The following is a 16,867-nucleotide window of genomic DNA, read 5'->3' as shown; positions in this document are numbered from 1 at the left end:
ATAGCATTACTTAAATTTCCAAAATAAAAAATTCAACCTCAAAAATATTTATTCTGGTGAAGGTCACTATTGTAAATGAACATTTTATATGAATTTAGATTTTTTATTATGTATAACTTGTCTACTTAAAAAAATTATAGCATCTAAGTTATTAAGTTTTAGTGTTTAAAAATAATTCAAAATAGAAATTTTAAGAATGATATTTAGAAACTGGATTAGAGTCATATAGTCTGAATACTTATAAACTAGTACTAACCTTACTTTTCCACTCATAACATTAATCATAATCAAAATAATAACTTGATTCAGTATGAAGACCAACCATATTAATTTGGTCATCCAGTTTGAAATCTAAGGATCATCTCATAATGTCCAAATCTTGGACATTAGAAGTGTAGCACTGGTACCCACAGAAGGTATAAAACTTCTTGGCATATGGTTAAATGGCTCAACAATGGCAAAATTGCTCACAAAAGTTAACCACTGACTATAAAAGTATCACATGCTTCAGGACATAACGTCTAGAAACGTAAGCCTTGAAGTCTTTGACCTCAAAGCTTTGAGGAATTCTAAGTGAATCACTAGTTATTCATTATTCCTTACGAGAGGAGTGTGAATTGGTACCTAAAATGGAAGGAGGTCAGGGCCTTCATGAGGGTACCATGTGGATACATCATACTGATCATATACACTGTCTTTACTAGAACTTACAGCTAGTGTTTTGCTTATTTGAAGCTTCTGACATTAGTCCTCCATACTTGACTGAGCTCACTGGATATACGATCATATTTCTCTCCAGGGTCACCTTTCAGTGGATCCAAATGGACATTCATTTAGTTCTTCCTCCGTGATGACTTATTCCAAAGTAGGAGATGAGCCGCCCAAGGTGTTCCAGGCTTCAACACAGACCCGTCGGGCTCCAGGGGGAGTGAGTACTTTCTTGGAACTTTATAAAGTTATGAATGATAGATCACCTGTATCAAACTTTAGCTATTAGAATTTGACCTGGTGCTGGTGCGGAAAAGAAGAAGAAGAAGAAAATGCAAAGTGTGAAAAAGCAATAAAGTTGACTGTAGTTGTATATTTATTTATTTATTTTTTTGTAGTTGTTTATTTTAAGGCATTCTTTGTCTCCTCCACTGGTAGTGGGAGAGAGAGTGCAGGATCCATTCTGGACCTCTGCAGTGAAGGGAACAGTGCAATAAAATGGGTCACATGAATTTCTGGTTTTCCAGTGCATATAAAAGTAACATTTATTCTGTTCTGTTGTTAGGTTTGCAATAGCAGTATGTATAAAAAAGCAATGTACTCACCGTAATATAAAGACTACCCGCTCCAGTATTTTGGCCTGGAGAATTCTATGGACTATATAGTCCAGGGGGTCGCAAAGAGCGTGAGCGACTTTCACTTTCACTTTCCCTCACTTGCTCCCCCACCTACCTCCATTTGTGCCCCCAGGTGCCTTTCTTATATTCAGTGTCTATTGATGTTTTATTACCTTTATATGTTGACAAGGGAAGTAGACACTGAAGTCTTTATTTCATGAAATAAATGTCTACAGTTAGTTTATATTCAAAGTAAATGAATTTTTTAACTCATAAAATATTTCAAGTGTACAGACAGGGCATAGAGAATAATATAAATACCCCATATTTCTTTAATCCAGTTTAGTGAACTCATAATGCTTTTCTCTATTTAAGTTGTCTTCTGTTTTCTTTTTAAGCAAAAATGCAGTTAAAATTTCCAATATGCTCCTCCCTCCTTGGTCCCTTTTCCCTCTCTCCCTCCCCAAAGAGAACCGTTTTCTTATACAGGCATACCTCATTTTACTGGCCTTCGCTTTACTGCACTTCACAGATAAGTTGCATTTTTTGCAAACTGAAGGTTTGTGGCAATCCTGTGCTGTCAGGTGATAATTAGCGATTTTTAGCAATAAAGTGTTTTTATATTATGGTGTGTACATTGCCTTCTTAGACATAATGCCACTGCAAACTTAGTAACAACAGAATAGGATAAACATTACTTTTGTATGCCCTGGAAAACCAGAAATTCATGTGACATGTTTTATTGCACTATTTCCTTCATTGCAGAGGTCCAGAATGGATCCTGCACTATCTCTGAGGTATGCCTGTACCTGGAACTTATCATTTTTATGCATGCTTTTATGATTTCATTACTTATGTATGCTCCATATACAATATAGTGAATCATTTTACAGGTTTCTAAGCTTTGTATAAATGGTTTCCTAGCATATGTGACTTTGTTCTGCAACTAGACTTTGCTCAGTAATTGCTTCTGAAATTTGTTCAAGTTGATATGTGTAGCTCTGGTTTCTTTATTTTAACTTCTATATAATGTCCAAAATATGAATATACCACAGTTTTAAAATCTCCTTTTCTAATGATAGATATGTAGCTGTTGATAATTTTTCACTTATTGATCTTCATAGCTGTCTCCTTGTGCAAAAAGGGCTAGGAATACTATTATTGGATTGGAGGAGGTGTGTGTCCTCATTCTTACCTAGAAATTACCAACTTACTATCATGTAGGGATTGAAACAGTTGACTCCTACAGATTTTGGTTTGAGAGTTGCCACTTCTCCATTTATTTGTTAGTACTTATAGTAAAGAAAATTAGGGGTTGCCTGTCTAATGGATGACTTAAATGAAAATATTTAAGTCATTTCATGACTGCTGAATAATTAGTTGCCCTTGCATGTATTCTTTTTTTTTTTTAGTAATTATACTGGTTCTGTTTGTCCTAGGCATTTTAATTTTAAGCAGGTCAGGAAACATCAGAGAATTATTACCATAATTTTACTACCAGTTGGTAGTGGAACTAAGTATCCATTATTTTTAGAGCAATAGATTTATGTTCTTACCTGTATAGGCAAGTAGGTTCTGAGGAGTTTATATTTATATAAATAAAAACTAATTTTTATTTTCTTCATTTTCACAGATAAAGGAAACCAGGAAAGCATTAAGAGATTCTGACAGTGGACTAGAAAAAATGGCTGTTGGTCATCACCTCCATGACCGAGCTCATGTCATTAAAAAGTCAAAGAACAACAAGACTGGAGATGAAGAGGTCAATCAAGAGTTCATCAATATGAATGAATGTAAGTTACCAGAAAAAGTGGCGTTCTTCCTCTCAAAGTTAAAATAGCAGCTGTACCAGTAGGACTTGGTGAGAATTTTTTTAATAGAAACATTTTATATGATGTTCTTTCAGGCAGTTTTATGAATTGTATATGTAGGTAATACATTATCAACATAGTAATAAAATTGTAGTTTCATTGTAGATCTGTTTTTTCATAGTGATTTTTTTAATGTTGAGTACCATTTATTTTTTGTTTTATACTTGGAAAATGGAATCTTTTGTTTTTTAGTAAAGCTGTCATTAGTAAAAATTAGTTTTTATATATTTGTGGTTATCAAAGAAGTATATTTGAAAAGCATAGAAAAGTACAAAGAAAGAAAATAAAATCACCCATAATTCCAACCCAAAACACTAGTATTAATGTTTTAGTATATATATTCCTAATAGTTTTATGTATATATAAACATATAAACACATACTTTTCTTTTTCAAAATTAGTATTTTACCATCTATATAGTTTATATTGTGCTTATTTTAATTCCCAACTATAATTTTGAACAGCCACCTATGATGTTACTTTTTCAAAAACATTCTAAATGGTTACCTAAGACTTTTACCATGAATTGGCCATAATTTACTTAAACTATTCTGTATTGTTGGGCACTCAGACCTTTGTATAGGTAAGATTTAGATATCTGATATTGTTAGATAATATATATGGATCAAGCTCATCTTTTCCATTTCCTAAATTTTCTACTCATTCTTTAATGCATTCAATTCTTTCTAGTGTCCTAACTCTTCTCATTATAGTTTTTAAGTTATATTCATTTCCTGTTTTTAGAAAATATTTTGAATAAAAATGTTTTATCATAGTAAAGAGTTTTAATTATTGTTTCATTTTAGAAAAAGAAATTCTATTAAGGTTGGAATTGGAAAAAATTATTATTATGCAATGAGATGAAAGCCACAACGTCTTCACCTTTCTTTAATTTTAACCTTTGCAATTTGGTCATATTTAAATATATACAGAATACTTCACAATAATTAACATATTGAAGAAAATTTTGGCAAAGTAACATTGCGGTACAGGCAATCTGAAAGAACAAGTATTGTCATTTACTTATAGTTATTATAGAATTTAGATTATCTAGTTCATAGCAACATAAACTGGCAGGTGACTAACCTATCTTAGGAAACTGAAGCAGAAACTTGTGAGGCCAGATTACGTAGTGAAATTGTGAGAATAATAGAAAGTGCTAGTCCCAGGAGGAGTGTCCTCCAAGTACAGCGGAAAAGTGGGACCTCTGTGAGATGACCAGGAAGAAAGAAAGACTGTAAGTCAGTGTCTCTGGGTCATGGGGTCCAGGGATAGAATAACGTGATATCCAGGCAGCTGTGTGAAAAAACAGCTCATCAGTAACCAAATTACCAGCAGGAATAGGAGAGGAACAAATACAAAAGGAAATATCTCTCTGAGTCAAAGACCTTTATATTTGAAGCAGTTTCCTATCTCTAAGGTTAGGCCGATGGAAAACACCAGGGAATGTGTGAGGAGCAAAGCAGTTACTGACAGTTGATACCTTAGTACTTACCCTTTTATTTTGATATTTAACGTAGGTGATGCTCATGCTTTTGATGATGAGTGGCAAAATGAGATTCTGAAGTACCAGCCAAGGGGACAATGGCGCAATCTAGATAACTCTAGGATGCGAAGTGTTGGTCATGAGAATTCAGGATCCCGAGAGCTTAAAAGAAGGTAAAAGTTATTTCTAATTAAATTGCGTTTTTTTAAGACAAATTAGAAGGAAAGTTGTGTAATTTTACCTCTGTTTTCAGGAAGTTTTGATTGATGTCCAGGTGGTTTATATCAATGTTTTGTGAAAGATGTAATAATTTTAAATTACATCTGAGTATTCCAACACAAATTGAAATTTGTACCTGAAACCCAATAATATTTTAGGATTGTATGACTAGTAACTCACTAGCAAATTATGGTTTAGACAGTGGGACTAAAATCCTCCTGAGGAAAAGTGATATACTATAATGCAGTTATTCTTATGCAACAGAGTCTCATCGGGAGAGAGTAGGAGCTGTACATTTTGTACTAGGTAAAGATACCGGTGTTGTACTAGGTAAAGATACCGGCATTTAGGGATATGGTAAGGGGAGAGCTAAAAGGCTGAACGAAACTTCCCTAACAAGTCAAAATTGAGCATTTAATGGCAAACATGTTTTTAGATACTTATGTATTAAATAGTATGTTACAATATCTGTATTAGATATTTTGGAAGAATTTTGCAAAATCTGTAGCCTCATTTGGAATTACCTTTTGGAATAGATGTGAAGTACAAATGTGCTAAAACCAACTTTAAAGATGAGACTTGGACACATTTAGTGTGTATTCTAGAGTTACAATTTAATTTGGTTCTCTGGGGGAAAATTGAAAACACTACCTAATTCCTGTTGACATTAGATTTGAGAGAGAGAGAGAGAGAGAGAGAGGCCTCCCCAGGCCTCAAAACAGAAATCTGTTCTAGGCTATAAGAGTGGAGGATCGCTGCAGAAGGTGGAAGGCTGCCCAGAACCAGCGAGCAACAAGTGGGTACCGAGGAAACCGGAAGCCTTGTGCAGAATGCTGTGTGCCAGCTATCTTTTATTTTAAAATACTTGTCTAGGAATTTAGAGCCCTAATGTTTTCCATAGAAAACTTGCTCCCCTATTAATTGTAAACCATAATTGTCTCACTTTGAGAAGTTTATTGATAAAAACCTAACAGTGCTATAATCAAACCTAAGTTTGACTGTGAGATTCAGGTCCCAGCTAGAGAAAAGCATGCTCCTTATAGTTGGTTTAGAAATCTATAACCGTGTCAGTGGCATTTTCTGTAAACCAGCATTGTCTAGCTGAACTTTCTGAAATGAGTTTTTGCAGTGATGAAAATGTTATACATCTGCACTGTCTATATGGTAGCCACTATCCACATGTGGCTGTTGAATCACACTTGAAATGTCAGTGATACAGCCAAGGAACTGAATTTTGAAATTCCATGTTATTTTAATTGATTTAAATGTAAACGATGTGGCTAGTGGCTACAATGTTGGATAGCATGGTTCAAAGGTAAACAGTTATATCTGTCTCAGAGAAGCAGCTGTTGCTCTCTTAAATGTTGAGTGAAATTGTCTGCCATATGTTTTTCAAAGCTATTATGGAACTCTTAAGATAAAACTCACCTTAAATTACACTGGCCTTTATCAAGTTTGTGTTGATGTTTTATGACCACTTAAAAATGATATTAATGTTCATATGTATATTTCCTAGGGAGAAACATCATCAAAATCCAGCCATTGAACATGGAAGAAGATCAAATGTTTTTGTGGACAAACTCAACATCAAAGGATCACCTGTGAAAATCAACAAAAAATAAATAGCATTGCATTTGATTTCTTTAGTTTTGGTTGTTTTAACAGAGAAAGTAATGGTGCTGGGTAATATATGTAAGACCAATCTTTTGTTATTAAATCAGTACTGTTCTTAGCAACTTTCTTCTGAATGTTCTTGAAAGTGCTTGCTTTATATTGTCCCTACTTTAGGAATAAAACTTGAATCTTCAACAGTGCAAGCTGTTAAACATTCTATAACACTCTTTAAAACATAACACGTACTGATTTTGCTTTCACAATTATTTTTATATTGGTTATGTTTTCCCCTGTATACTCAAGATTGAATGTACAACTGTTCTAGCATATAAAATTAGTAAACTGCTCAAAAATAGTCCCAGTTTTTTTTAGCAACACTATAATAGAGTGATGTTAATAAAGGCTAAAATTATCTAGCTCAAATTTTATAATGTGTTTATGTAGCCAGCCGGCTTAAAGAATTTTTTAAAATAAAGCAAAAACTATACTAGTACTCCTTTATAAAAAATGTTATTATTTTGATAAAGGACGTAAAGAATAAGTAAATAGTTCATTTTTGAAGAGATTTTAAATTGCTAATATACCTGAATTTTCTCCTTATCATTTCTTGTTTTTTCCATTTATTTTTATTAGTTGGAGACTAATTACTTTACAATATTGCAGTGGGTTTTGCCATACATTGCCATGAATCAGCCATGGATGTACATGTGCTCCCCATCCCCATCCCCCTCCCACCTCCCTCCCCGTCCCATCCCTCTGGGCCTTCCCAGTGCACCAGCCCCGAGCGCTTGTCTCATGCTTATCATTTCTTTATACAGTATATTATTTTTTGTTCTGTATTACATTTTTAACACTCATCAGACTTTCTATTGACCTTTCTCTTTACATCTTAAGGTAGCATATTTCTGTTCTCCTTTCTCACAGACAGCTTAATTTATCTCCATAGTTAAGATTCTAAAGTTGGATTGTCCTTGGAGAAACTCTGCTCAGCCTCTTTGTGACCTTTAGAAAAATGCATTTGGTATTCTGCAAACCTTAATGATTGATTGTCTCAAAATTTCTTAGACAGGTGATGTGTGTGTCTGAGCAAGGTACTTAATACAACTGTTCCCTTTTTAATTATACTATTTAAAAATTCAGCTCTTTAATTTTTTGTTCTAGAATTAGAGCATTGATCTGTTTATATAAATTTAAGCATAAAGCTTATGAGAATATAAAATCTTAACTTTTTAAGTTTTTGTTGTTTCAAAGGGAGAAAAAAGAACAAAGTCAACTAACTCTATAATCCTAATATCTTCCTTTTTAAACTTTGGAATTAGAATTGTGTAATTGGGCTTATACTACTAATTTTCTATATCATATCCTGTTAATATTACTAGTTGTGTTTCATGTCTTTAGTCACTAAAATAAAATGCATATGTGTCATCTCATTTTTAGAATGGAAAGTAATTGAGCACGTATCAGTTAAAGATGTTAAAATTTTCCTCTTATGAATAATGAGTATACTAATAACATACTATTACACATTGGGAACTTATCATAAAGCATAGGTTTTAAATAATATGTTTGTGTAAATTCACTGGATAGATCAAAATCCAGTAGACATTGTAGTTATTCTTCTACATTATTACACTGATCGCTAACTCAAATCATTGTATTCAAATATGAAACACACTTGAATAAATATTGTACCTATAAGAGTATAACTTCCATGCATCATATAACAAAATTCATAGATGATTTTTTCACCCCAGTTTGTTCACTGTGGCAATCATGTTAAAATTGAATTAAATATGTATTTCCTCTTCTGCTACAGTGCTTCCTAGGGGGCTATTTATAAAGTATGTGACATCCAGAGATTAAATGTCAATTCTTTACATTCACACACTACTGAAATTGACTTTTTCTGGAATTTATTTTTATCCTAATTCTGAAGTCAGTGAAAATCACTCAGTCGTGTCCAACTCTTTGCAACACCATGGACTATACAGTCCATGGAATTCTCCAGGCCAGTGGGTAGCCTTTCCCTTCTCCAGGGGATCTTCCCAACCCAGGGACTGAGCCCAGGTCTCCTGCATTGCAGGCGGATTACCAGTTGAACCATAAAGTAAGCCCATTTTGAAGTCAACTAGTATAAAAAAGAAGGCTCGCCATAGATTGTAGTTCACATATTTTTTTTTTTATGGACAACCACTGATCTTTCTGGAAGTCTGTGTCTTTGGGGAATATAAGGATATTAACTATTTGGTGAATGTGGCCTTGACAGTAAGGCCAAGTTGAGTACTTAGGTTCCTTGCTACTTTAGCAATTTTCCTGGTAACTCGGTCCCAGGGATAGGTTTCCATTACTTACTTTTATGATTTCATTATCTATTACTGTCACAGGGCAGAGGCAGGAGCACATTGGTATCAAATGGTGACTTGCTCATGGCCATGTGATGGTATTTGGATGTGGGCCCTTTGTAAGGTTATGAGGGTGGAGCCCTCGTGAATACAATTAAAGCCTTTGTAGAAGAGACCGACTCAGTGGGCTTGAATTTGATCAAACTCTGGGAGATAGTGGAGGAGCGACTGGCATGCTGCAGCCCATGGGATCGCAGAGTGGGACACAACTTAGCAACTGAACTACAACAAAAAAGAGACCCTGGGTCTCCCTGGTGGCTTGGCGGTGAAGAATCTGCCTACCAACGCATGAGATAGGGGTTTGATCCTTGGGTTAGGAAGATCCCCTGGAGGAGGAAATGTATTTTCCTGGAGTATTTCCCACTCCTGTATTCTTACTTGGGAAAATCCAGTGGACAGAGGAGACTGGTGGGCTACAGTCCATGGGGTTGCGAAGGGTCAGACACGACTGAGCGACTAAACAACAAGAGACCCTAGACGGCTCGCCTGTTCTTCCTGCCTCGTGTGCACACAGTGAGAAGTTGGCTGCCTGTGAACCAGGACGTCGCACACACTGTCGCTGAATCTCCTGGAGCCTCGCTCTCAGGCTTCCCACCCTGCAGAACAGTGTGAGATAAATTTCAGTTGTTTACAAGTCACCCAGTCTAGTGCTTTTGTTATAGCAGACTAAATGGACTAAGACTGTGGTATTGGGCCAGTCAGGCTAGGATATATTGGAGATTCTACTGAGGTTTGACTAGACCTTCCCTTCACTGCAGTGAATCAGGACCTTCATTGAATTTATCTTTATTCTTATATATTATAAAATGACTATGAATTAGCAGAATGTGCAACTACTTTAAATAATATAATGTATATTTTGCCATTTTAAAACTTAACAGAAGTAATTTATAAAGTGTACTCAGAAACCTAGTTAGACGGTTTTTGGTTTTTTGTCTTCCAATTCTTTCTGTGGAGCAAACAAAAGTTTATTACTTTGGTTAAAAGTGGTGATTAACAAAAAAAATTAACATACTTGGTGTAATAATTACAGAAAAATATGAATATAAATATACACATACAGGAAGAGTATGAATTTTTACTCTAGGAAATTTAGTTTGTTAAAATGGTAATTTCAAAAAGCAATTTCAAAACTAACTTTTTTACTTAAATTATATCTTAAAATTAAAACCTTAATTTTATTACCATTTACATAACTATTATTTAATTTGTATATTTTAAACAAATACAAAGGTTTATAAAGACTCAGTTTTTGAAAGCCTACGAATAAAGTTTGCTTAAAAGTATATTCAACATTAATGGATTTATTCATCAAAGTCAGTCCTTTACTACAAATTAACAAATGGTTAATATAAAAAATAAGTCCAAAATTCATCATCGAATCTATGGTTTTTCTTGTCTCTTGTAATTTACTCTGATTTCTATTTATTTGCTCTTACTCATCTAACAAGTATTTATTGAGCACAGCAAGGAATACAGCAATTAAGAAAACCAAACCACTATCCTTTTGGAGCGGTTCTAATTGGGAGAGTCAGACAACAGTTGTGTAGGGTGTGTCTGGATGTATCTAAGAAGAGCTCAGAAGGAAAACGAAGCAGCGCACAAACATAGGGCAGAGGTTGCTGTTTTAGAAGAGCTGGTCAGGGAACACCTAATTGATAGAGGATGTGAACAGAGAAGAAAGGGAAAGAGCTCGGCGTGTATCAGGAGCAGAGCACCGGCTCTGGTTACGTGACGGGTCAGCCCGGAGGCGGAGAGGAAGAAGAGCAAGTGAGGTAGGGCCAGGCTGGCGTGGCTGCTCAAGCAAGTCTTTGTAGGTGCTTATTCTGAAGGTTAATTTTTAAAAATTTTAGTTAGTTAAATTTTTAAGGTAATGAAAAGCTTCAAGATTAAAATTTTAGTTATAAAAAATTTCAAGCCAATGCTAAAGTAGAGATGACAGTAACAATAACTCACTGGATGGGTGTTTTTAGCAGAAAATGACACCCTCGGGGTTTTAGGATCCCTTTTAGTGGCTGTGAAGGGGCTAGGCGGAGCAGCCGTGGGGCAGAAGCTGTAAGGTCAGATGGGCTGACAGTAATTCCATCCAGACAGCAGTGCTTTGAGAGGTGGGGAGAAGGTGCAGATTCTAGATCCATTTTTAAACGCAGGGCCCATAGTACATGCCGACTGACTAGAGCAGGAAAGTCAAAGAGGGGTTCAAAGTCACATTTTTGGTCCCGGCAACTCGAGGAAAGGAGTTTCCGTTGAGACAAAGACTGCAGAAGAAGGTTTTGAGGGGAAGATCATTAGCTCCAATGCCTCCAAGAAATCGAAGTGGAATCTCAAAGATGCTATCTTCTATATAGACTAGACATATCATGTTTAGCATCGAACTATAGAACATCTTGAAACGAGAAAAACCATTTGTAGATATTTTTTTTTATTTTCCCAAGTTTTTTACAGATCATATCCTGTAGATTATTTTTTCATATTTTTGTAGTAGCATTAATAACGATTTTGCATTTTTAAGTTAAATATAAACATTTCTCCACTTTGCTGTATAGGCAAAGCAAATGAAGGCTGCATCTTTCGGGCAGCGTGCTTTATTTAAAAGCCTGATTAGCTACGCAAAGCGACTGCACTTTCTCTTCCCAGTCGGTAGAGGGCAGCCGGGCAGCGGAGGACGCCGCTCTGCCCTGAGATCCGGAAGCTTCTCCCTCTCTCTTTCTTTCTCTCCTCCCTCGTATCCTTCGCCCCGGAAGTGCTCTTTGGCGCTGATTGCCGGCGTGACTTTGACCGCTTCCAATAGTAGTGCCGGTTGCTGGACAGGGCCGGAGTCGCGGGACCTTCTGGCCTGTGCTGCGTTCGCCATGAGGTTGCTGGGAGCTGCCGCCGCCGCGGCTGTGAGCCGCGGACCGCTCCCGCGGGTCCCCGCAGCCCTGGGCTGGCAGGGGAAGCAGGTAGTGGAGTCCGGCGGGGCGAGACCGCACCACGGTCTGTCCCCGGGACTTTGCGGTGCGTCCGGGGCCGGGGGGGAAGCGACACCTCTCCCTCCCTGGCATCTCCTTACTGACGACCCCGAATGGACCTCAATGTGAAAAGCCCCCTGGGTGTCTGCACAGCTGCTGGTTATTCATGAGCAGCGTCTCGGTGCCCTGGGAGGTTGGGCGGCCTCCGGTTAAGCCTCGTATTTTTAGTATACCCTAAAGAGAAGAGGTAACTAGAGTGAAGATCAAGACAACTGAAAAATCAGTGTGTTCGGGGCTCGAACCCAGGGCTTCTGGCACATTTTCCAGTGCTCTTTTCAGTACAGAGTGTCGTTGGGCCGAGTGCTAATCTCTTTTAGCTGACCCGTGTTATTTGATTTGTAGCCTGACCTTCCCATTACCTTTCTTTGGTTCTGTCTGCCTCTTGCGGGACGCGGGGAGAGGTCGCAGAGCATTCAGTTCAGTTCAGTCGCTCAGTCGTCTCCGACTCTTTGCGACTCCGTGGACTGCAGCACCAACTCCCGGAGCCTACCCAAACCCATGTCCGTTGAGTCGGTGATGCCATCCAACCATCTCATCCTCTGTCGTCCCCTTCTTCTCCTGCCCTCAATCTTTCCCAGCATCAGGGTCTTTTCAAATGAGTCAGCTCTTGGCATCAGGTGGCTTAAGTGTTGGAGTTTCAGCTTCAACATCAGTCCTTCCAATGAACAGCCAGGACTGATATTAGGACGGACTGGTTGGATCTCCTTGCACTCCAAGGGACCCTCAAGAGTCTTCTCCAACACATCAGTTCAAAAGCATCAATTCTTCACTGCTCAGCTTTCTTTGTAGTCCAACTCACATCCATACATGACTACTGGAAAAAGCATAGCCTTGACTAGAGGGACCTTTGTTGACAAAGTAATGTCTCTGCTTTTTAATATGCTGTCTAGGTTGGTCATAACTTTCCTTCCAAGGAGTAAGTATCTTTTAATTTCATGGCTGCAGTCACCATCTGCAGTGATTTTGGAGCCCCCCAAAATAAAGTCAGCCACTGTTTCAACTGTTTCCCCATAAATTTGCCATGAAGTGATGGGACTGGATGCCATGATCTTAGTTTTCTGAATGTTGAGCTTTAAGCCAACTTCTCCAGTTTATTCTTTCACTTTCATCAAGAGGCTCTTTAGTTCTTCTGCATAAGGGTGGTGTCATCTGCATATCTGAGGTTATTGATATTTCTCCCAGCAATCTTGATTCCAGCTTGTGCTTCTTCCAGCCTTTCTCATGATGTACTCTGCATATAAGTTAAATAAGCAGATGACAATATACAGCCTTGACGTACTCCTTTTCCTATTTGGAACTAGTCTGTTCCATGTCCAGTTCTAACTGTTGCTTCCTGACCCACAATAGGTAGGAGTTGATCCTTTCCTGTCATGCAGACCTTTGCTTTGCTTGCTGATATCCCTGGATTTTAATCAACTAAGTGCTGATCACCCAGATTCCATTTGACATCTACTTCCCCTTATCTAGAAGTGGCTGCAGTGCATTTTGGATGTGCAGTCCTATAGGGAGAGATTTATATTATGTCTTGATTGCATAAAATGCAGAATTCCCTGTCCCCACTGGAGTAAAATAAAGTTGTTGTTTAAAAGTTGTTGTTTTGGGGTAGAAGGAATTGGCAACCTTTGTACACTACCTTGAACATATTGGCACCTCTGCATACAGCTTAAAAATCCTCAAAAATCCTTGCTAGCTGTGAATCTACAGTAAGAAGGAACTGGGGAAAATCAAAGTAAAATTTAGAGTGAAAGCTATTTCCTATTAAAGCAGCTGTTGGGAACTTGTATTTCTGATTTTATCAGCCCAAGTGTATGTTTTCAAACCTGTACCGTATAGTAAAAATATCTGTCCATTTATATTTAATTAATTTGAATGTATTTTTTCTGTTTTTTTTTTTTGTTTGTTTTAAGAGTATGCCTTTCTTGTTCTCCCTTTCAGTCTCTTCTTTGGTTACAGGAGTTGATGGTTGAGACATTCACTGTTTTGCCTTTTCAGGCTATCTCCTATGCCGTTTTGTGTTCATTGAGATTTCTTAGAGGAGAGATGTCCACTCAGCCCTTTCTAATTGTCCACTGTTATTTCATAAAAAGTGCCCTGAATTGAGCTCTCTTATTTTTTCAGGCTAATTGGAAGATCTGCCGATGGTGTTCCTCAGGGATGATTCCTAATGAAAAGATACGAAATATCGGGATCTCAGCTCACATTGATTCTGGGAAAACTACATTAACAGAACGAGTGCTTTACTACACTGGCAGAATCGCAAAAATGCATGAGGTATGGGGTTCATGGTTGACTGCAGATTAGTTTGACCTTGGTTTGATTGTTTTGTAAGGATTTAATAAACTTCACAATCCCGAAAGATTAGAAGGATGGTAACCCTGGAAATTCAATCAGAGTCACAAAGTGGATAGCTCAGGTTGGCTTGAAATGTTGTTCTAAGGAGTTTCTCTAGAAATCATCACTGTGGGTATCCTGGGCAGACTGTTTTTTTTAAGAACGTTAAGTCAATCCGAGAAAACCATAATTGAAAAAGACACGTGTACCCTAGAGTTCATCACAGGGCTATTTACAACAGCTAGGACTTAGAAGCAGCCTTGATGTCCATCAACAGGTGAGTAGAGAGAGAGAGACACACACATATATGAATATTACTCAGGCATAAAAATGGATGTTTTAGTGAGATGGAGTCTGTTATATACACTGAAGTAAGTCAGAAAGAGAAAAGCAAATATTGTATATTAACATATATATGTGGAATCTAGAAAAATGGTTTTGACGAACCTGTTTGCAGGGAAGGAATGGAAACGCAGACATAGAGAAGGGATTTGTAGACACAGTGGGGGAGAAGAGAATGGGGTGAACGGAGAAAGTAGCACAGACATGTATGCTCTGCCGTGTGCAAAACACACAGCTGGTGAGAAGTTGCTGTGTCACACACGGCTCCCAGCCTGGTGATCTGTGACCTGATGGGGTGCCATGAGAAAGTGGAGGGAGGCTTAAGAGGGAGTGGGTGTATGTACAATCATGACTGATTGATGGTGATCTATGACAAACCAATGCGACATTGTGGAGCAGTTTTCCTCCAATTGAAAAAAAAAGAATGTTAAGTCAATATGATACATCCATAAGCAGCCATTAAAATAGTGTTTGCATACTTTGAAATGTTTTGGAGAGATGTTTATAATGTTAAGTGGGGAAAGGGTTTAAAATAATGATGTGTAGTATCAGCCTACTAGTTAAAAATGACAGTTATCAGGAAAAAATTATTTTAGAAAATCTTGGAACTCTCCTGAAGGCATTACATATCCACTAACTCAACTTTCCACTTAAAAGTGTTACTTTGGATGAAGACCATCTTGTTAAATCGCAGACTTTAGAAGCCGAATCCTTCCCACCCAGCCCTCAAAGTCCACGAGTGGCAGGGAAGGGAAATAGCTGCTCCCTGCACGCCTGCTCCCAGCCTGACGCAGGGCGGGTAGGAAGAAACACGGCAGAGAGAGCCAGGATGGCTTTTAAGACCAGGTAGCGCTTAGTGGCAGCAACTGCTGACAACAGCAGTGAAAAAAGGGTTGCTGTTCATAGAGGCCAAATACTATAATCAGGTTTCAATTGGTATTTCCTGAGATGTGGCTTGACAATTAGGTTTCTCTAAAATTGGGTTTCTCTGTGTTATGGTTCCTTCTGTAAAGGTGTCATCCCTTCTTGGAATGCAGGGACAGAGAAACCTGAATTGCTATGCTTGTGTCTAGGTGAAAGGTAAAGATGGAGTTGGTGCTGTCATGGATTCCATGGAACTAGAGAGACAAAGAGGAATCACTATTCAGTCAGCGGCCACCTACACCATGTGGAAAGATGTCAACATCAACATCATAGATACTCCTGGTGAGTTGAGTTCTTGGTTTTATTGCAGCCTTTTGGGCAGCAGCACACTGACTTCTTTCCTCTCCTATGACCTAGCTCATTTTTGAGCATCAGATAAAACTCCAGAAGTGTGACTGTGAATTCCCTATTAGAGAAATCTGAACGGGACCTAGAATACTTCATCCTTAAGTGGTTTCTCTGAAAAAGAGTGCAAATAAATAGTGACTAGGAAGATTCTTGCCTTTTACATGTTGCTGCTAATTCCAGAGGTGCCCATGTCCTAGTATCTTTTTGAAGTTTGACTTTGTTGGGCCCCTGGACCTTATGGTTGGTGAATGATATTGGTGGTTTAAAAAATCCACATTCTACCTAGAAGACTGCCATAATGATCAGAGATGGAAAGCCTTTTACTTGTGCGTGTTGTAAAGATTCAGACTGCTTTTTAAGACGCTCACACGCTTCTCTGTCTCGTGCAGGGCACGTGGACTTCACAATAGAAGTGGAGAGAGCCCTGAGAGTGCTGGATGGTGCAGTCCTGGTTGTCTGTGCGGTCGGAGGGGTGCAGTGCCAGACCATGACTGTTAACCGGCAGATGAAGCGCTACAGTGTCCCGTTTCTAACTTTCATTAACAAGCTCGACCGAATGGGCTCCAACCCAGCCAGGGCCCTGCAGCAAATGAGGTACTGCACCTTAGAACAGTTACGATCTAGCTAACTGACCTTACATCTAGCTGCTGCTAAGTCACAGCAGCAGTCGTGTCCGACTCTGTGCGACCCCATAGACGGCAGCCCACCAGGCTCCCCCGTCCCTGGGATTCTCCAGGCAAGAACACTGGAGTGGGTTGCCATTTCCTTCTCCAGCGCATGAAAGTGAAAAGTGAAAGTGAAGTCGCTCAGTCGTGTCCGACTCTTCGAAACCCCATGGACTGCAGCCCACCAGGCTCCTCCGTCCATGGGATTTTCCAGGGAAGAGCACTGGAATCGGGTGCCATTTCCTTCTCCACCTTACATCTAGAAACACAGTTAATTCACTGTCATTAAGCTTTATCCTTAATTTTTTTTTCCTTTTTAAAATTCACAT

General features: G+C 38.2%; 2 protein-coding genes across 8 annotated transcripts in view; both read left to right on the top strand.

The window, feature by feature from the left end:
- MLF1 (myeloid leukemia factor 1) overlaps positions 1-7,945 on the top strand; it is a 28,369-nt gene extending 20,424 nt beyond the window's left edge. For 4 of the 6 annotated variants that reach the window (XM_020915059.2, XM_020915058.2, XM_020915057.2 and 1 more), the window contains 4 exons: positions 800-928; positions 2,959-3,118; positions 4,717-4,855; positions 6,418-7,945. In XM_020915059.2, coding sequence (XP_020770718.2) covers positions 800-928; positions 2,959-3,118; positions 4,717-4,855; positions 6,418-6,523 — 534 coding nt within the window. In that variant the 3' untranslated portion in view covers positions 6,524-7,945. Of the gene's footprint in view, positions 1-799; positions 929-2,958; positions 3,119-4,716; positions 4,856-5,636; positions 5,698-6,417 lie in introns of all 6 variants that reach the window. The other 2 variants (XR_002318128.2, XM_070466515.1) reach the window with 2 other exon arrangements.
- Positions 7,946-11,658: 3,713 nt separating this feature from the next.
- The window catches only part of GFM1 (G elongation factor mitochondrial 1), a 48,501-nt gene continuing 43,292 nt past the window's right edge, over positions 11,659-16,867 (top strand). Inside the window, exons 1-4 of one of the 2 annotated variants that reach the window (XM_020915052.2) lie at positions 11,659-11,859; positions 14,047-14,199; positions 15,675-15,807; positions 16,263-16,467. In XM_020915052.2, the coding sequence (XP_020770711.2) occupies positions 11,770-11,859; positions 14,047-14,199; positions 15,675-15,807; positions 16,263-16,467 (581 nt within the window). In that variant the 5' untranslated portion in view covers positions 11,659-11,769. Of the gene's footprint in view, positions 11,860-11,893; positions 11,915-14,046; positions 14,200-15,674; positions 15,808-16,262; positions 16,468-16,867 lie in introns of those variants that run through there. The other variant, XM_020915053.2, reaches the window with a different exon arrangement.

This window comes from Odocoileus virginianus, chromosome 4, assembly GCF_023699985.2.
Source record: "Odocoileus virginianus isolate 20LAN1187 ecotype Illinois chromosome 4, Ovbor_1.2, whole genome shotgun sequence".
Taxonomy (NCBI): domain Eukaryota; kingdom Metazoa; phylum Chordata; class Mammalia; order Artiodactyla; family Cervidae; genus Odocoileus; species Odocoileus virginianus.
This window is presented reverse-complemented; position numbering and strand designations above follow the sequence as displayed.